General features: G+C 42.4%; 1 protein-coding gene across 1 annotated transcript in view; it reads left to right on the top strand.

Annotated features, from left to right (window-relative positions):
• Window positions 1-202: 202 nt before the first annotated feature.
• Enpep (glutamyl aminopeptidase) overlaps window positions 203-21,905 on the top strand; it is a 63,455-nt gene continuing 41,752 nt past the window's right edge. The window contains exons 1-4 of the mRNA XM_050135879.1: window positions 203-1,126; window positions 10,415-10,556; window positions 12,407-12,538; window positions 21,071-21,191. Of these exons, the coding sequence (XP_049991836.1) occupies window positions 495-1,126; window positions 10,415-10,556; window positions 12,407-12,538; window positions 21,071-21,191 (1,027 nt within the window). The 5' untranslated portion in view covers window positions 203-494. The remainder of the gene's footprint in view (window positions 1,127-10,414; window positions 10,557-12,406; window positions 12,539-21,070; window positions 21,192-21,905) is intronic.

Genomic DNA, 21,905 nt, shown 5'->3' with positions numbered 1-21,905 from the left:
CCGGACTGCGCACACAACAGGAAGAAGCCCCGGATTTGGTGGCAAAGGTTGTGTTTTTTATCGTAAGCACGCCTCTTAGCCAAAAGCTTTCTCCCTCAAGGCTGCTGACAGAGGTTTGGCAAAACCTCTTCCTCCTGTTGGCCGATAGGCGCAAGCCCTGTTTTATATTTAACTCGCTCCAGTGCAGGCGGGGCCGGCCTGGGGAGCCGCTGTTTATAGAGAGCTGGCCAGCGTTCTCATCCGAACTCCTCCTTCAAGTCAGCTTCCCTCCGGGAGTCTCCATCCCATTCCTTGGTTTCCGCATTCATCCCGGAGTGGCCGGTGGGAACTTGCGGGACTAGAAAGGGACACTGGACGCCAGACAGAGAGGTGTGGGAAAACAAAACCAGGCTGCCAAACCAGGGGACTCCTTCCGATTGAAAAGGAAAGCCAGCTGATGATAGTTAGTTAAACTTAACATCCTTTCATGTGTGACTTCTGACTTCGGCAGGAAGATGAACTTTGCGGAGGAAGAGCCCTCTAAGAGATACTGCATCCGAGGCAAACATGTGGCCATCATCTGCGGGGTGGTGGTGGCGGTCGGGTTAATAGTGGGGCTTTCGGTGGGCTTGACCAGGTCGTGTGACTCCTCTGGAGACACTGGGCAGGACACAACCACGGCTCCGACCCAAGCTTCTTCCACCACCGGCACTCCTCCCCTGGACCAGGACATCTGCCCTGCCAGTGAAGATGAGACTGGAGACTGGACAAACTTCAGGCTGCCAGACTTCATCACACCAGTCCACTACGACCTGGAGGTGAAGCCCTTGATGGACGAAGATAGGTACACCGGCACAGTGACCATCTCCATCAGCTTGAGCAGGCCCACACGTTACCTATGGCTACACATCAGGGAGACCAAGATCACCAAGCTGCCGGAGCTTGTGACACCCTCTGGGAAGAAGGTACCAATTCAACGGTGCTTTGAGTACAAGCAGCAGGAGTATGTGGTGGTCCAGGCTGAAGAAGAGCTTGCTGCCACAAGTGGCGACAGTGTCTACCTGCTGACCATGGAGTTTGCCGGCTGGTTGAACGGCTCCCTCGTGGGATTCTACAGAACCACCTACACCGAGAAAGGGCAAGTCAAGTAGGTGCTGTGCTTCTCTGACCTCAGCTTCTGCAGCATCTGTTTTCCTTTCCTCTTTGCTTTCCATCTCTTATTTTGTTGGTCTGACTCCTGTCTGCCCTTGGTTTCAATTCTGCTTGTTCATCAGAGACGCAAAATGTCTTGCCTTACTGTATTTTGAAATTCTATCACCAAGCTTGAAAGTCGTAAGTGGAATGACCGGTGTAGAGAAGCTTTGTACTTTTAGAAGTCTTTTCCTACCTACAGCAGTATAGAGTACCACTCTGTACTACTACATTTAATATCCACACAAACTACCTCGGATTTTTATGAAGGTATCTATTTGGAAAATTTCGCTGCTGATATTTTGGGGACATATCACAACAATTTTACAAGGAGTGATAATTTCATTTGAAATGACAGTTGCATTAAATGTCAATTGTTATTTCTTGCAATTTCCCGGCAAAGGCTCTTAATGAAAATTAGACAAGATATGACATGTTCTTAGGTGCTCATCCAAGAAGAAAAGCCTAGCTGTGTCTTGTGGTTGTCTGGGAATTCTGGAAAGACATACCCGTGATGGGGTATGGATAAGTCTTGGAGCTGCCAGCTATCATTAAGCCTGCGATAGTAACACTAAACCTTTACAACATAAAAGAAAGTCACAAATGGTTTTTTTTCCCCTGCAGCACTCCAAGCAGAAGTGTTTATAATACACATCAAATAGTTATAATTATAAGACTAATATATATTTATTCAATCTAATCTAATCTATTATTTTTCTATCTGATAGTCTCATAAATCGGTGAATTATCAGATCTCGGTAAAAGGCATAAAGGCCTTCCTTGAACTTCAAAGCCATCACAAGGCCAGGGACCCAGGCTACACTACATCTGAGCTGTCACTGAACTTGACCCTGCGTGGACATTTGCCTGCACAGATTCTACAGAGTTAAATGACTGAAAAAAAAAAAAAAAAAAAAACTAGGTGTCACCAATCAACAATGGGAGCTGGGGCCAGTCCTCTGTGAATCCCTTTCCTCTGTTGTCTGAAGCATCTTGCAGAACAAAGCAAAATCTCTCGGTCAAATTTCTTCCAATTGTTTAACCAGAGAGGCTCACGGAGTAAGAAACGTTGACTCAACTTTGCATTATTGTGTGGCACATGGATTAACTGTAGAAAAAGACTAATTGAAAGAAAACATCAGGGGGATCACATAGATCTACCATGCTAGCAAACTCATTGATTTTTTTCCCCCTATTTTTAAAAATGACAGCATAGCAAGCCCTAGAAACAGTTTCAGGGCCCAGTGGTATCACCCACTAAGGTGTTAAACTGTACTTTAATACTTCCCTAGGCAATCAAAGTGGAAACTGTTACATTTATATTCCTGTATCTATCCGTGTGGATTTTAAAATTTAATAGATCATAAACCTTTTCTTTTATCTTTAAATATTTACAAGAATTTGATATTAAAGACTGTGCAGTATTTCATCCTATAAATGCACTGATTCTCTCAGTTCTTATTGTTGGACATGGGTGCTGCTTCTAGTGTATTATTATTAATTATTAACTCATCAGAGAAGGACACTGCTGTAAATACACCTTTATATGCCCATCTGCTTATTTCCCTAGGTTGGCTATTATCCTAAAAGTTGAATTACCAGGCCAAGAGTACAAGCATACCAAAAAAAAAACCCTTTTAACACTTAAGTTTCTTTATGCATGAATAATACAGTCATTGCAGCGAACCTAAAAGACAAAACAGTGAAAGTTTAAAAAGGAAACATTCACCAAGGAGCTGACTTGTGATTCGGCATTCTTCCACTAAATGACATGCTGGACACACACTTGGGTATGATAGACATGGTGTAATTCTCCCAGCTTTTCCATTAAGCGTAGCTATTTAAGTTGCTCGCACACAATGTAAGGAACAGCCTTATAAACAATCTCTTGTGACCCTCTCCAGTTTGAGCTTTCTGGTGATTTCCATAGCACTGATAGGGTGAAAACTGAAGTTTTGATATTACGGTGGGGTTTACGTCGCGGCAAATGAGAAGATAAAAGGCCAGAGAAATCATGATGGGAAGAAGAAAGCGATTTTGTTGGTGGGGTGAATACACAGAAGCCGACTAAGAGCGAACTTGTGGGAGGTCACGGAGATAACTTTGGAGAAAGAGGAAAGGGTCACTTTGGGGACAAGGGAAGAGTTAGTGAGGGTGAAGCAGGAGTCATGGATGGCGAAAGACAGAAAGCTCCATCCACGCAGAGGAGATATTGCAGATCAGGGTGGAGAGGAAGGCAACCCCGATGACATCAAGAGGACCCATGGGGAAAAACAGTTTGGAGGGAAAACAGCTCAGGCCTGCCTGTTGACTGATGAGGAAGGGCGGGCAGCAGTTATGGGTCCAGGATGCTCAAGATGTAGCATCCGGGTGACTGGCCCTGCCTTTTAGTGGATGCTGGAAACACAAGGAGTTGGTGTCAAAGGAAGGAGAGGTTGGTGTCGAAGGTCAGTGTGAGACCTGTTGAAGTGTGTTAGACACAGCTAGCAGGAATCTGGGGAAACAGCTCTGAAGCCAAAGGCTAATGTTGACGGTATGATTTAGTAGCTGTGTGAAAACAGTGTATATGTGGGAAAATATATTATCGCACACAAATGTGTATCCTCCGTCGTGAGGTTTGGGTCTCGAAATGTTAGCTCTAGTCAGATGATTCTCAGCTCGTGGAGAGTTATCAGTACACAGTGAGATTTAGGAGGAGGTCTTGTATGCGTGTTGCGGGGCTCGTGGTTCTTCTTTACTTTGGAAGTGAGGAAATTTCACCTGGCCTTGAATATCTTCTGCACAAAAAGCAACACAGTTTGGAATTAAATAATGGACTGGTTTTTTCAATCCAGCACGCAACTCCACTGAGATGTGAGGGACCACTCTGAATCAACCGAGCAGCTCGTGTGCTTCGTGTGGGAACCCTTAAGAGCCTGTAGATACAGCGCTGGTAGTTACTACCCCTACCGCAGAAGCCCCCCCCCCCAAGGATTTTAGCCAGATTATGCTGTGTGTCTTGCTGGCTCACCTTATTAAGTTGCTGAACATAGCTTGGAAGACATTCTTGGGAGCACGGGTACCCGTGATTGATGAGATAACACAGTTGTTTGGGGTTTTGCTTTCTAAAGTTGATTCAGAGTGGCCAGGACTGAGAGAGCAGCCACTGCATCTCCTTCTCTAACTTTCTCGAAAGCATGCTGGTTTGATGCAGTCAAGGAAGGCAGACAGAGACTCTCCCTGATGGCAAGTTAATAAGCTACCAGGAGTAAGATTTAAAGTCCAGTGAGTGGCTTATTAGCGTGGCCCAGGGAGGTCCCCTAGAGAAGTGGTTTGCTCAGCACATTTGCCTGGTGTAATAATTATTCAGAATATTGCAGAGTCACTGACGAGTATCTGCTGCGGTTCTCCTCATCCATTTGCAGTCCAACTCAGATTTTTAGAAGGAGTTTTACTTGTGAGATAAAGATTGTGATCTAAAATCTCTTTATATTGCTGTCTTATATATCTTGTTTTCAAATTTGCTTAGCATTTAGGAAACTGGTGTCAATTCAAAGACCTGGCCATCTATCAACAGTTTTCTGAGTTCTTCAGTAGACCACCAAATAAACAAGAAATAAGCTAGCCTTTCTTGTTGTTGTTGTTTTGTTTTTGTTTGTTTGGGTTTTTTTTTGTTTTGTTTTGTTTTTGAAGGGTCTCACTGTGTAGCTCTGGCTCTCCTGAAACTCACTATGTAGACCAGGTTGGCCTCAAACACACAGAAATCTGTCTGCCCCTGCTTCCCAAGTGATGAAATTAAAGCAACACAGTTTACCCACCATGCTTGGCATAAGTTACCATTTTATATGATTGTATTACTGTTAGGACTTACACACAACATATTTTTTTCCAGTGCATAGTCCAGCTAATACATGGATTTTAAATATTTTAGATTGTAGAAAGCACTGTGTCAGGAAGTCTGGGACTGGTGTGGTAGTCCATGTGTTAATCCCAAGGATTCAAAGAAAAAGACCCACCAACCCAGATCACCATGGCCAAATTAATTAAAACAAGCTTTTTTTATTTGGGTACAGGGTCTGTCTCCCTCTAAAGGTGGGGGTTCAAGAGATCAGCATTGGAAGTGAGGAAGACAATGTTTTTGTAGTTTAGGGATAAGGGGTTTCCGAGTGGAGGATGTGGCAGGTTAGTGGGGTTACAGGAGCAGAACATGCACATAATAAATTATTCATAACAAACATGTGAAAAAAAGCTATGACTGCAGGTGGTCGTACCAATGCAGTCATATACAGGTGGATGTCATTACCTTCTGAAATAAAGGCATGATTTTTTTTTTTTCTGGAATAGGCACTACCATTTGTAGTGAAGGTTACAGGTGGGGCACAGCCCAATCCTTGAGAAACAGAAATTTAATCATAAACATGAATGAATGTAGTTTATCTTTTTTTTTTTTTTTTTTTTTTTTGAGACAGGGTTTCTTGAAAACAGGTAACAGTCCTGCCTGTCCTGGAACTCACTCTGTAGACCAGGCTGGCCTCGAACTCCCCAAGCTCCGCCTGCCTCTGCCTCCTGGGTGCTGGGATTAAAGGCGTGCACCACCATCGCCCGGCTGAACCTATTTTATCTTTACTGTAATATCCTGTTAAGCCAAAAATGGAGGCAGGCTGTTTCATCCCATTTTTGTAATCCCAACTCTGGGGCAGCTGAGGCAGGAGGGTGAGGAGTTCAAGGTTCACCTGGACCACCCAGCACAGCCCTACCTCAGAAAGACAAGGAAAGCATAGTTTATCCACAACATTTACAGGGAATAGCAGGGGGTGTCTTGGCACTATTATACCCATTTCAAAGGCGTCACCTCCTGGGATGACCCCTAAGGTGTGTCAGGAAAGAATTACTCTGGTAAGGGCAGGTCACACCACGTGAAGACACTAAATCAGGTGTGACTTGCTGAAGGTCACAGGTGGGAAGATTAGAATTAAGATTAGAGCTATTTAAGATAAGAATAGAATCTTTCCTTTGAGAGAGTTTTTCCTCTGAAATCACAGGGCTCTTGCACTTGGGCGAGGAGGGGGGAAGGGGAAGAAAACCCAGTTCATATTTTGCCTGCCTGCAGGCAATTAATATCATTCACTTTGCCTACACAGCCAGGTCTCTGCGATTGTGTCAGACTCAGCAGCGTGACGGTGAGAAGGCCACCGAGGCCAAGCTGACCCACTGCGCAGGGACACCTGCCGCTCTCTGTGCACAAGCAAGTGCAAGAGCCGTCTAAATTAGGAGAACAACTGGTCAGAGACCCTTTTAAAGGGGAGTGTGACAGGATTAAACCAACCTTCTTCTCTCACCTGGCTTCTCAGGACTTTATACTCTAGCATCTTGCAGAGGGTTGATGTTTGTAAAACCTACACAAAATGAATGACTGTTGCCCAGAAGGGCAGCTCCATTCCCTCCTTACTCTGGGTTTTTGTGATGTGCTTGTATGTATACATGCACATGCGTGTGCTTGCACGAGCACACACACACACACACCACACACACATACAGAGTATATCACTTTTCTGGCTTATTTCTGAGGAGGACTAACTGCCACAGGATTGTTCCCCCTCTCCCCCCTCCCCCCCCCCCCCGTGGGGGCGGGAGGGTGGGGACTCAGAAGTCAAAACAACTCAAAGGAAAAGGAATCTGGGTAAGCACGGGTTGTCCCTTGCTGCTTCTTGTCCTGAGGCCTTTGAGGCATTCTTCGTAGACTGATGTATTTACAATTCAGAATAATCTACAAAAGGTACAAAATTAAGATTTATTGCAGGACATGGTGGCACATGCCTTTGCGCCCTATAGAGGCAGAGGCAGGTGAATCTCTGTGAGTTCAAGGACAACCTGGTCTACATAGTGAGTTCTTGGGCTGCCAGGGTTACACAATGAAACCCTGTTTCAAAAAAACAAAACAAAACAAAAAAGTGCAGCAAAATTTCCTCTTACTGAATTGTTAACACCACCCTAACCAATAATCAATCAGTCTGTTGCAGAACAGACTCCTGGCTAAGGCTTTTCTGAGATAACTTGATTGTAAAAAAGAAAAACAAGCAAGAATAACAAGAAGAAAACCACTTCAAACTTACAGAAACGCTACAAGAATGGTATTTGGAACATCTAAAAATAATTTACCAGATTCATCAATTATTTATATTTTTCCCCCTTTGGACCCTCTCTTCTCTCTCTCTCTCTCTGAAAACTCATTTACATGTTGACAACAGGGTATATTTCTCAAGTCCAAGGCATTGTCTAACAATTACACAGCATCATAAAAAAAAATCAAAGAATGTAGCATCAATCCAATTATGTAACCCAGGGTTCAAAAGCAGTCTTCTTCACTTAACCCAGTAATGGCCTTTCAGTTCTTTCCTGGTCCCAGTATCCCATCTTGGAAGTGTGTACAGCACTATGAGGTTCTTCAAACCCAGGTTTTCCCCCAACCTTTCTTCATCTTTCTCCATGTCAGCAGTTCTGAAGGGGGACGGCCAGTTACTGGAGAATGCCCCCTAGGTTTCCATTTATGTGGCTCCTTTTAATGCCAGGGAACCGTTTAGATCAGGAGTATCAGGCAAGGGAGGTTGTGACCTGCTCGGGAGGTGGTACAACTGCTTATAAGTCAGTTATTGTTGCTGATGTTACCTTTAAAGCGTGCCCTTCTGGTCATTTCCAACGGTTTTCTCCGGAGTGGGAGTGACGGGGTTTACAGGTCATTTTCCCAGAGAATATTTGAAACATGAAACACGTCTCCGCCCAATTCTTTTGGGTAAAGAATTTTCTGAAGATTTCCTGAATCTGGTAGTCCTTCTAAAAGTATTGCTCTCTAAGGGCTTGAGATGGGTCTCATTGGTAGGGTGCGTGCTTAGCGTGCATAACCCCCCCGAGGTCAGTCTCTAGGATTGCACGAGAAAATGTCTATAATCCTACTTTTCTCTCTCTCTTTTTTTAAAAAATTTTTAATGGTTTATTTAACTTTATTTTATGTGCATTGGTGTGAAGGTGTCAGATCCCCTGGAACTGGATCTTCAGACAGTTGTGAGCTGCCATGTGGGTGCTGGGAATTGAACTCGGGTCCTTGGGAAGAACAGTCAGTTCTTTTAACCACTGAGCTACCTCTCCAGCCCCCTATAATCCTACTTAAAGAAGAATTTAAATCAAACTCGCAATCAAACAAAGAGTTCAGGTGCTGTCCTAATCAGCTGCTCTGCTGCTGGGATAAATACTGACCAAAACCAACTTGAAGAAGAATGGTTCGTGTCACAGACTGTCAAAGTCAGAAGTCGAGGGAGAAACTCAAGGTGGGGATCTGAAGTAGAAGCTGAGGCCGAAACCATGGGGGAATGATACAGAGTGACCTCATCTCCACAGCTGATGCAGCACCACCCCTAATTGGCTGGGCCCTCAAGAAAATGCCCCACAGACACACCCATAGGCTAGTATGACCTCTTCCCACACGTCTCTAGTTTGTTATGTTGGAAAAAAAAAACCTAACCAGAACACTGGCTCAGTTTACCCAAGGGTCCTCTTTGGCAAGTCTGAGGGTCTGAGTTTGATCCCTAGAATTTACATGGTGGAAGAAGAGAGCTGGCTCCCGCGGCTGTCCTCTGTTCTTCACACTCTGCCACAGGGTGCCCACCCCATCACACATACCATAAATAAAGTGTTCAAAAGTAGTTTAAAAAAAAGAAAAAGAAAGGGTGCATGGGTTCTTAGTTTATCCAATGGGTTGGATTCCCATTCTGTTGATTTTGGTGCTTCCGTTCCCACAGATTTGGCAAGCAGTAATCGTGTCAAGCAGACACCTGTGTCCTTTTGACTTATTCCCATGATTCTTTGAGAATTTCTTACTTTCTTGGTGTGACAAGATGATCTGGGTGGTCATGGGCTTCTTACCTAGCCTAGAAGCAACTCCTTCTCTAAGGAGCCCTGGCTCCTGTTAGGAGAGAATTGCATTTGTCACTCGTCATCTGGGAGCAGAATAATGTTTGTAATGTGTATTAGTATTATGAGTACGGTGTGTGTGTGTGTGTGTGTGTGTGTGTGTGTGTGTATCTGTCTGTCTGTCTGTAAGGATAGGGCATAATAGTACTTTCAGAATAAATAAAAAGTTCTAATAATTTAGCTTTTTGTTGTGGTGATGATTTTTTTCTTTTTGTTGTTCTTTTTTAATGTGTGTGTGTGTGTATGCGTAGCTTTTTTGTTGTTGTTGAGACAGGGTTTGCTGTGTACCCCAGACTAGCTTGAAACTCAACATAACCTTCCATTTTCAGCCTCCCCAGTGTTGAGATTACAAAGGTGAAACTCCCCTCCTGGCTCCTTAGCTTAGAATTGTGATACAGCTTCTTTAGTTCATGAGAACACATGTTACCTTTGTTCAGATTATTGGTGATGTCAAGCAATGTTATTTTGCTTCTATTGCTTTTATTTGCTGTTCTGTTCAACGACCAAATATATGACCATATTGCCTTCCTGCAATATGCTTATATATGTGTTTGTGTGCATGTATATATGCTTATATGTGTGTGCATGTATATATGCTTATATGTGTGTGTGCATGTACATACGCTTATATATGTGTGTGTACATATATACATATAAAGTTTGAAAATAGTATTTTCACGTTGAAAATCTAGAAATGTTAAACATTAACAGTTTAGAGAATACATGTGCCTACTAGCAGCCCTCAGGAATACTGCTGTCTTTTCAAATGTGGGCTTTTTTAATTAAAAAAAAACCATGCAGAAGATTGCACCCAGGACCTTGCATGTCTCAAGTGGATGGTTTACCACTGAACTCTTTCCTCAGCCCTTAAAATGGGGCTTTAGACCAGGCTGACCTTTCCCTCACTAGGGAAAAGGCTCAGCATCCATTTTGTCTGAAGATGAATAGCAGTTCTGTCCTTGCTGTAGTGTAAACATGGAAGAATGTGCCAGTGGGACGGAAGGAGGGGTGTGAGGAGACACTCCTCCATTCTGTGAAAGGACACACCTGCTCACAGCTCCCCACACAGAAACAGGCAACTGGGTGTGCGTGTGTTTGCCTCCTCGTGGCTCAGTGGCTTTGGGTAGAGTACCCTCAAAATTTTAAAAGCCCTTTGATAGATATTTGATAGTATTTCAGATGGCTCTCGTGAAAAGAAATGGTAGCTGTTATAATAACGTGGCTCATATCTCCTTGAGCAGTAGAAACACAGGGACTGTCGGAAGCAGCAGCATGCATTGTGTCTGTGTTTATTCCTAAGGAGCATAGCAGCCACCGACCATGAACCAACGGATGCCAGGAAGTCCTTCCCTTGTTTTGATGAACCCAACAAGAAGGCAACTTACAATATATCCATCATTCACCGCAAAGAATACTCAGCACTTTCAAATATGCCAGTATTGGTGAGTATTTGTTCATTTCTGCACATACACTGTTTGCAACACTACTTGACCTGCCTGATTCACTATGGAAGGGAACTCTGAATCCTAAAACTAAATGAACTATAGCTATTAAAGACTAAGAAGACCTTCTAGCAATCCTTTTTTTCTTTGACTCAAGGAAATTGTCAGTTTTATAGCATCACAATCCAGTAATAAAGTCACCTTGAAACTTTTAAGAAAGAAAGAATATATACTATACATATAGACTGACTGGGGGCTCTGTTTAACTAACCACACACACACACACACACACACACACACACACACAATCCATGATGCACTTAAAGTGGCCATACTCACAATTTAGACTTTTCAGTTTAATACAACCGTCTTTTTTGTTGTTGTTGTTGCTTTGTTAAAGCTATTTAAAAAAATTACTTCAATTCTTGATTGTACAAACCAACTCCAAAAAATACCACGCCCATAGATTTTCCTCCTAAAAGAATCTGACAAACATTGAATTCTGCCTAGATACTTGCGAGCACATGAATCTTTCCTCTTCATAATGGGTGGCATAGTTAGCTAAAAATCATAACCTTGAAGTTAAGGCTTATCATACACATCACATATTTGAATCATAAGGGAACCACGCTTATTCTCCAGTATTAATTGTTCTTTACTTCCCATCTTTCTGATTCACTAGCTGAGCTATTACTTAAACTCATCCTTCTATCAGTAAATTGACCCTGGAAAAGCACAAACCAAACAAAAGGAGCAAATGTATGAAGATTAAAATGTAAAAATGTCCCCAGCTCCAGAACAAATCTGTTTATCAGATTTGTTTTCTTTGGGCACCTGAGAAGTGAAGTTTGGATAAGAGAAGAAAAAGTAAAGGCTAAAATTCAAGTTGGACACAGCAATTAAAAATATATGCTCAGTGTACAGGAGGCACCAGAATGCCTTGGAGCAGATGAGGGGAGATGGAGGTGGGAGGAGAAAGAAGGCATCCCGGTCCATCTCTCCTCATGACCTAGTCATCTCAGAAGGCTATGCATCTTTAATTCTGCTAGATTCAGATACTGGCTGGGAGAAGGCTGGTTCTCTGGGTCATTAAGAGATAGACCTAAACTGATACCAGTAGACTTTTATTGTGATGTAACTTTTCTGTCGGGAGCATGCACTTAGCCACAAATGGCAAGGATGGTCCCATCTAGAGAGTAGTTATATGAAAATGTGCAGACGTTTAAGCAAGAACTTGGCAGGTGCTTAGGGTTGGCCGTTGATTGACATGGGAGAGGGGGAGGTGTCAGAACTGGCGTGGATGAAAAAACACAGATGAAAAAACACAGTTGTGTCAAACAAAGGACACTATTCTGACAGTGGTCACCAGGGCATTGACCTTAGTGCCCATAGCACGGGTCTTCTGTGTAGATGGACAACTGCAGTTGCAAGAGAGAAGCCAACACTGGTTGTTCACACAGTAGTTAACCCTTTACACACAGTAAACCAGCTGCTGTCCAATTAATTCTTCCTTCTTCAAGACTTTCAGCCTGATCTTCATTAAGGGGTCAAATTTCCCTTTAAAAAAATAGCCAGCATTGTGTGTGTGTGTTTGCAGAGAGTTAAATAAACTCCTGCCCACTTGATATGCCACTTAAACTTATTTTCTCCTGAGAAATCTGAAACAGTGTGCAGTTCAGTCATTCCCCAGTCTTTAAAATAAGGTGACTTTTCCTACATCCTCTTTACCATCTGACCCCGGAACTTTGAAAATGAACTTTTGAATAGGGAATGGGGCTTGGGGTAGTCATTTGTTTGTCTTTTTCATGGTTGATCTTATGATAAATAAGACGATCTTTTGCTTTCCATAGAGAGAAGAGACGGTGGATAACAACTGGAAGAGAACAGTTTTTATGAAGTCTGTCCCAATGAGCACCTACCTGGTGTGCTTTGCTGTACATCAGTTCACCCGGATAGAGAGGACGTCCAAAAGTGGCAAACCAGTGAGTCTTGTTGGATTTCAAAAACTCACCACCAATGCATTTGTGGTTAAATTTCCAGCTTCTAAAAAAATAATTGCTTATTGTTTTTCCGAAAAACAGGCAAGAACCCTCGTTAGCCACCAGGTCTGGGGAGCTTGTTAATAATATTAAACAATATAGAAAAGTACCAGCCACAAGGACATGGGGGATAAACAAAGGTGACAGGCATAAATATGCACACCCTTGAAATAATTTAAAGGGAAAATTCACTAAAAATCCAAAACTAGTTCCTACATGGACTGACATAAATATGTCAGATGATGTGGCCCAACCCAACTGCATTACAAGGCGAGGCATAGGTGTTAGAAGGAGCTTTTAGGTAGAGAAGGGGAGGGCAGGCGAATATTCTGCCAGCAACAGGAGCTGGACCATTGACAGTGCCATTTCTATGTGTTTGCTTGTTGTTTGTTTTTTGAGAGATAGTTTCTTTGTGTAGCCCTGACAGTCCCGGACCGCACTCTCTGTAGACCAGGCTGGCCTTGAACTCAGGGATCCACCTGCTTCTGCCTCCCAAGTGCTGGGAATAAAGGTGTGTGCCACCACCACCCGACTCTCTATATAATTAAAATCAGGCAGCAGATTCCTGAGATCCTGACTCAGGAGAAACAAGAATATATTTCAAATTATGTAAATTTTAAATCAACAACTTGATACAGAAACATAAAAAAGTCAACAAAATATCAGAAGTATTTTGAAAGTATGAGCATATGTTTTTAGATGACAGCTTCAATAACTTCCTTTAAAATAATTTTCATAGTTGCTTATTTATTTACTGTGTGCATGTGTGTGCATGTATGAGTGTGTGTACGTGTGTGCACGCACGTGTGCACTATAGCATCCTGTGGTGGTCAGAGGACACCTTGTGGGAGTTTCTTCTCTCCTACCAAGTATGCTCTTGGGATTGAACTTGGGTCTTCAGAGTGTCACCAAGTCCCTTTACTTGACAATTTATCCTGATGTCCCAGTGATTTCCTTTGAAAAACCCAAAATCATTTTTACCTACAACTTTTTTTTTTTTTTTTTTTTTTTGGTTTAGGGACTAGAGAGATGGCTCAGAGGTTAAAAGCACTGGATTTTCCAGAGTTTCCGGATTTGATTTCCAGCATCCATATGGCTCAAAACCATCTGTAACTTTAGTTCTAGGAAATGTGATGGCCCTTTCAGGCTACCTCAGGTACCAGGCACAGGCATGATACACAGACATACATGCAGGCAAAACACCCATACACATAAAATAATAATAAAATAAATATTTTAAATTTTTTGTCTTGTTTTAGGAGCCCCCATTTTGTTATTATTTAAATTCTTGTTTTGCTTACAAGTCAATTTACCTTTATAACATATATGACCATATATGCACACACACATATATATACGTATATATATGACCATATATACTCTTCACAGTACGCATTTATAAGGAAGAAGTTACTGCCCCATTTTACAGATGAGAAACTTGAGGCCAAGGGAGGTCAATTGCTTTGCTGAAGAGCCATCTGAGGGGTGGTAGGGACTCCCGTTCTGTATATTCTTTCTGAATCACCGTGCTCTGCTAAGGTTTCTGGGAAATGGATGCTCTGAAAATCCCATCACCTCCTCATCAATCACTGCAGGGGAAGGGCCGGCTGTTTTTACTTCCTGTGAAACTTGTTCCTGGAAAAAAAAACTGCCTCCATTTAGGTATTGATGGAGTTGCTATTGAGACATGCTAAAATTGGGTTTCCATAGTGAGTGGGGGACACAGCGACCTTTCACGTGGGACTCCACCTCGACTCTTTCCCATGTCACTTATGTTGCTTTGATCAAGGGCACCACCAGTTCCTAAAGATAATACTGAGTATCGGGGAAATGGCATTGATAGAGGATGTTGCTTTTCTTGACTCCTCCCCTCCGCGTAGTCGATGGCATATCTATCTCTGGTTTGATGTAAAGTTGAGTCCTTTAGTGAAGTTCATGTTTTTCTTCCACTGTCAGCTTGTGTGGACTATTTATTGTGTGCTTTCTTTAGAACCACACTCCGTCACATACAGGTGTTTTTCACATTAATTTTTACAATATGATTACATTCTGAGCATTTTTCTTTTGAGGAGAACATCAAGACAAGGCAGAAAGGTGGAGCAATTCCTCTCTGCTCGTATAGTTTTACGAGTAAGACTGCAGCCAGGCAGCCAGCAGAGGACATTACTCTCTTAGTGACTTTTCTAATAGCTTGAGTTTCCGGATGACTCCCTTCACTGTTCCCTGAGCAGTTCTGCTGGCTGGGTGAGTCATTGCGGTGTGTAGCAGCTTTTGGCTAGATTCTCAAGATGGATTTCAAGTAAAGAGATGGAGCAGCGTGGTGGAAAATACAGTTTTGCCGAAGATTCTCAGCAGTGGTAAATACTTCTTAAATGGCTCCCCTGAGAGAGCTGGCAGCAGAACGTTCTTTCTAAAACAGGCAGCACTCTTTGCACTTTGGAAGGGGAGCAAGGGTCTCCTGTTGTGGCATTCCTTTCTGACTACCTAAGTCATGAGAGACCTCAACTGCCTTCTGAAATTCCCCAGATCCTCTAGACAGAATTCAACAAAGTGACCCGGAGCTGGAGTTAGGGGGCGCCTTACCCTCATCTTCTGCTACACAGTGAGGTGATCTTCCCTAAAAATTGAGCAGAACTTTTTCTGAGGACCTGAAGCATTTCATGTTGACGCTAATGCTTCAGGAAGCTCCCTCCTGTTCTCTGAATGGAAGGCTAATGTCGCCACCCCAGAAGAAAGCTCTCTCGGTGTGTAACTCCAGAGAGAAGCGCTAGGAAAGCAGCTTCCCTAGGTCCACGGAAGTGTGACAGAGAGAAAACCCACCTAAATTTTATAATCCTTTAAAAATGTGTTATAATCAATTTGTTGCAAAAATTACCTAGTAAGGCAAGACATTGCAGTTAGGCAATCAGGCAGTCCAGCATCATGAACGACTTAGGCAGTCGGCCAGTCAGTTAGGCCGTCAGTCTAGCTTCATGGATGACACCTTGCTCTGGCGGTTTCTATCCTGCATTTCTCAGACTCTCTTCCTGTCCTCTTAAGTGATTCTCAGACAGAGGTGAATAAAGGAGGTGAATAACCCTTCACCCCATTGATAGGTTCTTCCCCCATACTGGTTTTCCTGTATTACATTCATGGACTCTTCCGTATATGGATTTTCCTGGATCATGGGCACAAATATTTGTCATTTGGAATTTCTCTAGATTATTTTACCTAAATATATTTTAAAAAGAGAGGAAAACAATTCTCCACTTAAAACTTATTGCCCCTTATGTAGTAGTGCTCTCTATTACAAAGATTTGCTCCTTTAAGACATTATACATTTTAGAGCATCTTACATGTGCTTCAATTTTTTAAAAATAACTTTACATTTTTAATTGAATGTAATTATGTCATTTTCTCCTTTTGTTTCCTCCCTCCAATCCTTACTATGTCCTCTCCCTTCAAGCCCTTCCATAGTCCCTCTAACTCCCTTTCAAATTCAAGGCTAATAAATCTTTTTAAAATTCTTTTTTATATAATGTATTTTGATCATGTTTTCCCCTCCCCTAATCTCCGTTCAATGGGTTTCTACTATATAACACGTGAATCTGGGACACTCATTAAACCGGGTGAGCTGTAGATAGTTGACCCTCTGACAGGCGTTCCTTCCCATCCACTATCAGCAGCTTGAGGTCTGTAATTTACTGTAACCAGAAGAGAGGACACAGTGAGCATCAGTAGTGGCGCTGTTGGTTGAAAATAAAGTGTTTCCCTATGTGTGAGGAAAAATTATATGGAGTTTCAGGATAGCTCAGAAAACTTTTGATTTTCTGTACTTTCTTTTTTTTTTTCTTTTGGAAGAGTAGTTGTGTTTTTATTCAATCAACTGAATGTCAAAAAAAAGAATAAAAGGAGAAATTTGAAGGATGACTTATAGTAGTTTTGTAACTATTGACTAGGCACAAATAGGAAGATGTCCTCCCTCCCTCCCTCCCTCCCTCCCTCCCTCCCTCCCTCCCTCCCTCCCTCCCTCCCTCCCTCATTCCCTCCCTTCCTTCCTTTCTTGTTTCCTTTTTCCTTTTCTATCTCTTGGCAAACACCCCCCTCCTGAGGCTTTTTTGCATTTAGTTGATTGGTTAAGGGTTTGTAGCAAATGATAATCACCTTAGGAAAACAGACCAATCTACTGACCCCGAACCTGGCACAGTATAGAGAAAGTATATGACGTTTTAGCTGTGTGAAATAACTGTTCAGCTAAGGGTGTAAAAACTGCCATCGTCCCTCTAGAAGTCACATCGTAATTACATATATTAGCTGTATTACTAATAATATTATTAGAAACATTTCTGCTTCAGAGTTTCACTTAGATATATTGCAATTCATTTTCAAATCTAGAAACAATTTGGATTTAAATATATTGTTTTATTTTTTTCTTTAAGCACCAATTTAATAGATAGGTTAGAAGAAAACAGGAACTGAGACAAATTTAAATTTTCAAATTGTCACAAATGAAATAATTTCCTGTTAGTAGGTTTGCGGTGCCTTTTCTGACATAGTTGATGTACTGTAGCTTCTCCAGAATGTATTATCTTTGCACCCAGCTCCAAGGAATCAAGTCCAGGCCAAGTTAAATGTCTATGGGGCAGTTGGCGCCTGTCTTTTGTAAGGAAGCATATGTAAAAAGGAGTACCTACCTTGTTGGGGAGTGCCCTTGTCTTTCCAAGTGAAGGAGCAAATCGAAGTGTCTATCAGCTAGATATACACTGCAGTCCAGGCAACTCCAGTAACTCACAGAGACTGTACTGAGCTTTCTTCCCCGAAGTATGGAGGGACAGTTCCCGAATCAGTGTGCCCCGAATTCCACCTGGGGATGAAGCTGCGCTAATTGCACTAGCTTTCTCTGTGACTCTCATCTTAGTTCACTGGTTTCTAAATGAAAATGCTTCGTCAAAGACTATGTAGGCTGCTGTTTTTTGTCTGTCTGTCTGTTTCAAAGAAATAGACTATATTTAGGAAGGCTTTAAGTTCTTTTAATTATTATTTTATTTTATGCGGACGAGTGTTTTGTTTGGTACCATGTGGGGGCCTGGTAGCCACGGAGGCCAGAAGAGGGCGTTGGGTTCCCAGAACTTGAGTTACATCTGACTGCGAGCCACCATGTGCGTGCAAGGCATTGAAACTGGGTCTTCTGGAGGAACAGCCAGCACTCTTAACTGCTGAGTCATCTCTCCAGCCCCAGGATTTTAAGGTTTAAGTTTTATGTCAGGAATCTTAGCTTTTGCATTTCACTTCATCAGAATTATCTCACTAGAAAATGCTGTTTTAATAATGGAGTATATTTTAACACTGTATTTTGAAATAATTCACAAACTTTGCTATGCTGTGTCAATACCGTATATAACTACTTATCATTCCTTCATTAAAACTAAGAAATGAATATTTATACAACACCATTGACTAATCCACAGCCTTTTCTTACGACTTCAGCAGCTCTCATTTTCTGTTTCCTATTTTATGACCTGTTTTGTGCTTGTGTTAGTGAATTCACATATATATGTGTGTGTGTTTAATGCATACAAGCCTCAGCATTTCATTGTCTTCCTAATGAAGCTGAGTGGGTGGAGCAGCTGAAATCTCACATCTCCAGCCACAAGTGCGAGGCGGAGAGAACAGTGGGGGCGGCAGGAGGCGTGTGAAAAAGCCCACACCCAGTGATACACGCCCTCCAACAAGGCCACACTCCTGCTGGTTTCCAAAGGGTTCCACAGAGGACCACGTATTCAAACGTGAGCTTGGGGAAGCTATTCTCAGTGGAGCCACTGCACGCTTCTCTTCACTTGCCAGCTTTCACATTTTTACTTCTAAATCTCCTTTGAACTCTCGGATTTTAAGGAAATGTCTATATCTCTGGAGCTGGTTTATGCTGGAAATCACTTGTGTTAGGATGTGCATAAGGCTTGATTTTCAAATACTGATACATTTCATGGGACTTGATAATTAAGTGTGTGTATGTGTGTGTGTGCATATGTGTGTGTGCATAGTTTAATTATCTCTACCTATACATGTGCTATATATAAATCTATGTATTTTCCATATATATACATTTATAATATAAATGGGGAAAAGAGAAGATATGAAAATCCATCTATCCCTTATCAGTTCAGGTCAGGTAATAGTACCAAATTAGCTCAGACAGATAATGTTTTGATTTTCAGAACTCTGTGGATTTTCTAATTGTGGTTAAGAGGTTGTGGGAACATGATCTGTGTAAGACTCTCAGTAAAATACTCAGCAGTTACATAAAGTACGACATTCTATTAGCAGTAGTGCAAAATTCACAGGACTGACATGAAGCGTGACAAGCTCCTTGCAGGAGAAGGCCCGAGAGCATCTCCCGCGGTGACGCTCGTAGGTAAACACTGAGGAGGTTTGTGAAAGCTTAAGGTTTGGAGACATAAATAGGCACTGAGGGAGAAAATGGTATAAAGATCCATTAAGCTGGGCTGGAGAGATGGCTCAGTGGTTAAGAGCATTGCCTGCTCTTCCAAAGGTCCTGAGTTCAATTCCCAGCAACCACATGGTGACTCACAACCACCTGTAAGGAGGTCTGGCGCCCTCTTTTGACCTTCAGGCATACACAGAGACAGAACATTGTATACATAATAAATAAATAAATATTAAAAAAAAAGATCCATTAAGCTGTTCTAGGAAAAGTTGGTCAGTCATGATGATCAAGTCTAACAAAGAGACACGTGAAGTGAGGGACAGCGATCAACTAGATAGCAACCCTCCGGAGCTTAGGTCTCCCCCCTCAAGTTGCTGGAGACACCGGAAAGACATAAAATCTAAACACTTACTTATGGGGCTGAGGGCCGGCACAGTGGTTATGAGCACTTGTTTCTCTCTCTTTCCAAGACAGGGTTTCTTTGTGCAGCCCTGGCTCTCCTGGAACTCACTCTGTAGACCAGGCTGGTCTTGAGTTCACAGAGATCCACCCACCGCTGCCTCCCAAGTGCTGGGATTAAAGGTGTGCGCCACCACCGCCTGAGTGCACTTGTTGCCCTGGAGGACCGACATTCGATGCTCACCACCACCTCCTGTCTTTAGGGAATCTGACATTTCCTTCTGGCCTCCTCGGGTACACGTGGCATGCACACGGTACACAGGCCATGCCAAGCCTCTCATTCGTGCAATCAAAACACTCACACACAGCAAATAAAACAGATGAGGCATTAAAATATTAAGCCTGCTTTATAAGAGGGTCCAGTATGATAAGAGAAAAGCAACTAGAATAATGGCAGAGCCAAAGAATCAATTTAAAAATTTTGAAAGTCCATACTGTGTATTTTGAGGTAGGGCTAGTCCTCCGAAGTAGTGGTATGTATCAGGAATTTAATTTCCTCTGAGAAGATACTCTACTTTAGAAAATAAATAGATACGTAACAGTTAGGCTCTTGAATCCTTCCATTTACCGATAAAATTTATAAGCTTCATATTTAACCATTAAAAGGTTCCCTGAGAGCAAGCGTGTGAACTGGAAAGAGGACGATCATTAGTTCTGTTGTTCTGTCCAGTCAGTGGCTACCAGCTGGATTCCTAGGTTCAGTCATTGCTTGGAGCAGGCATGCCATAGCTTACCAAGAGGACAGGGGAAGGTAGTAAGAATGGATTATCTCCTCTCTCTGACAAGTAAAAACTAAAAGCCTTAAGGAATGTTGAAGGGGGGGGTCACTGACTGTGGTGGGAGTTCATTTCTATTTATGCATAAGAGGTGAGAACTCCACGTAAGGGACGTTCTCTCATCATTTGTCCTTTAGGCTGTGGTAGCCCTCCAGAGCTCTCTTCTAAGAAATGGGCTCGGATGCGCGTGTCCAAATGAACATCACTTAACAGTGATGCGGTGGGAACAGGAAATGCGTAGGTTTCATCTCCCTCTCTTGTGTTTTTCTAATCTTGAATCATCTGGTCTCGCTGGGTCAACGGTCTTGAACTTACTACAATGACGGCATCGGTCTTTGCCCGAGGGCTTTGGGTCAGGTCTCCGGGTTAGCGCACGCGCATTTCATTTGACTTTCCTGCTGAGGGAGCAGACAGACTGCCAGCTGAAGCGCTGTTTCTCTGTCACTCACGGAAAACTACTAAGCAACCAGAAGGTTCCTGAGCGTCTGTTCTTCTGCTTAGAAGGATTCTTACTTAACCTTTCTTAATAAAGTCCTGCATGATTAGAATTGGGAAAAAAATGTCTGCACTCAGTTCTCAGTTCAATTCGTAAATTAGGTCATAGAGGCATAAAACAATATCCTTATAACTCAGAAAATTGACGAAGCTTACTCACTCCGTCTTGGGAAAAGTTTAGGTCATCCATCATATTTAAGGTTCAGGGAGTAAAATAGAAACATGACTACAGTCATTTAACAAAACAGTGGACTATCCCAAAGGGGAAATGTGTAGTCAATGAAGATTCACCTCCCTGAATGTTTGTCTTTTGTTTACCAGCTCAGTATTTATGTCCAGCCGGAGCAAGCTCAAACTGCGGAGTATGCTGCGAACATAACTAAAATTGTGTTTGATTATTTTGAAGACTACTTTGCTATGGACTATTCGCTTCCTAAACTGGGTGAGAAAATGCTTTTATCTCCTCCTTTCAAGCTGCCTTTGTTTTTGTTTATTTTACCTGAGTTAACCTAGACTGTTTAACTAGATTACCATTGATTACTGATCATTCCTGAGTCTTTTTACAGGTGCTACAGGTCTGACGTTTACCACAAGCCCAAAGATCCATTCTAGGTTCCTCTAAAATTTCTAGGCCTTCTCTACTTTCATATGATGAAGATATCATCTTTGCTTTGCAGCCTCCATATTAGAGGGAAGACAAGTCTGGGAGAAGCATCAGTGTTCCATTTCCAGAGTGTTCTTCCCTCTAATACGGAGAAAGGCTTGTTTTCTGTGAAGCACAGAAGGACCGTAGTCCAAATGATGGAGCCTCCATCAAGAGCAGAAGCACTTTATTAACAAGCTTATGTGGCTGCTTTGAGTAAAACTCTGAGTCCCTTGAAGAACTTGTAAGGAAGGTGTTACTTGAACCAACCAAGAACCCACTTCCCTATCCAGCTCCTACCGCCATAATAAACCCTGTAGAAAGCAAAAGAAAGGTTCTATTGCCCTGAGTGTGTGCATGCCTCAGTTTCTCCTCAATGGCCTTTTGTGCTGCTTAGCAATTGTTAGAGGAGACAGAAAGATAAGTAAGTTATTTACTTATTTATTTATTTTTCCATAGTCAGAAGGGAAACTTTGAAAGAACGGGAAACCCAGATCCCTGGGTCTTCTCATC

This window comes from Alexandromys fortis, unplaced genomic scaffold, assembly GCF_014885135.2.
Source record: "Alexandromys fortis isolate MF-2015 unplaced genomic scaffold, M_Fortis_MF-2015_v1.1 scaffold_19, whole genome shotgun sequence".
NCBI classification, from domain to species: Eukaryota; Metazoa; Chordata; class Mammalia; order Rodentia; family Cricetidae; genus Alexandromys; species Alexandromys fortis.
The sequence above is the reverse complement of the archived record's forward strand: the minus strand, read 5'-3'. Positions and strand labels throughout refer to the sequence as shown.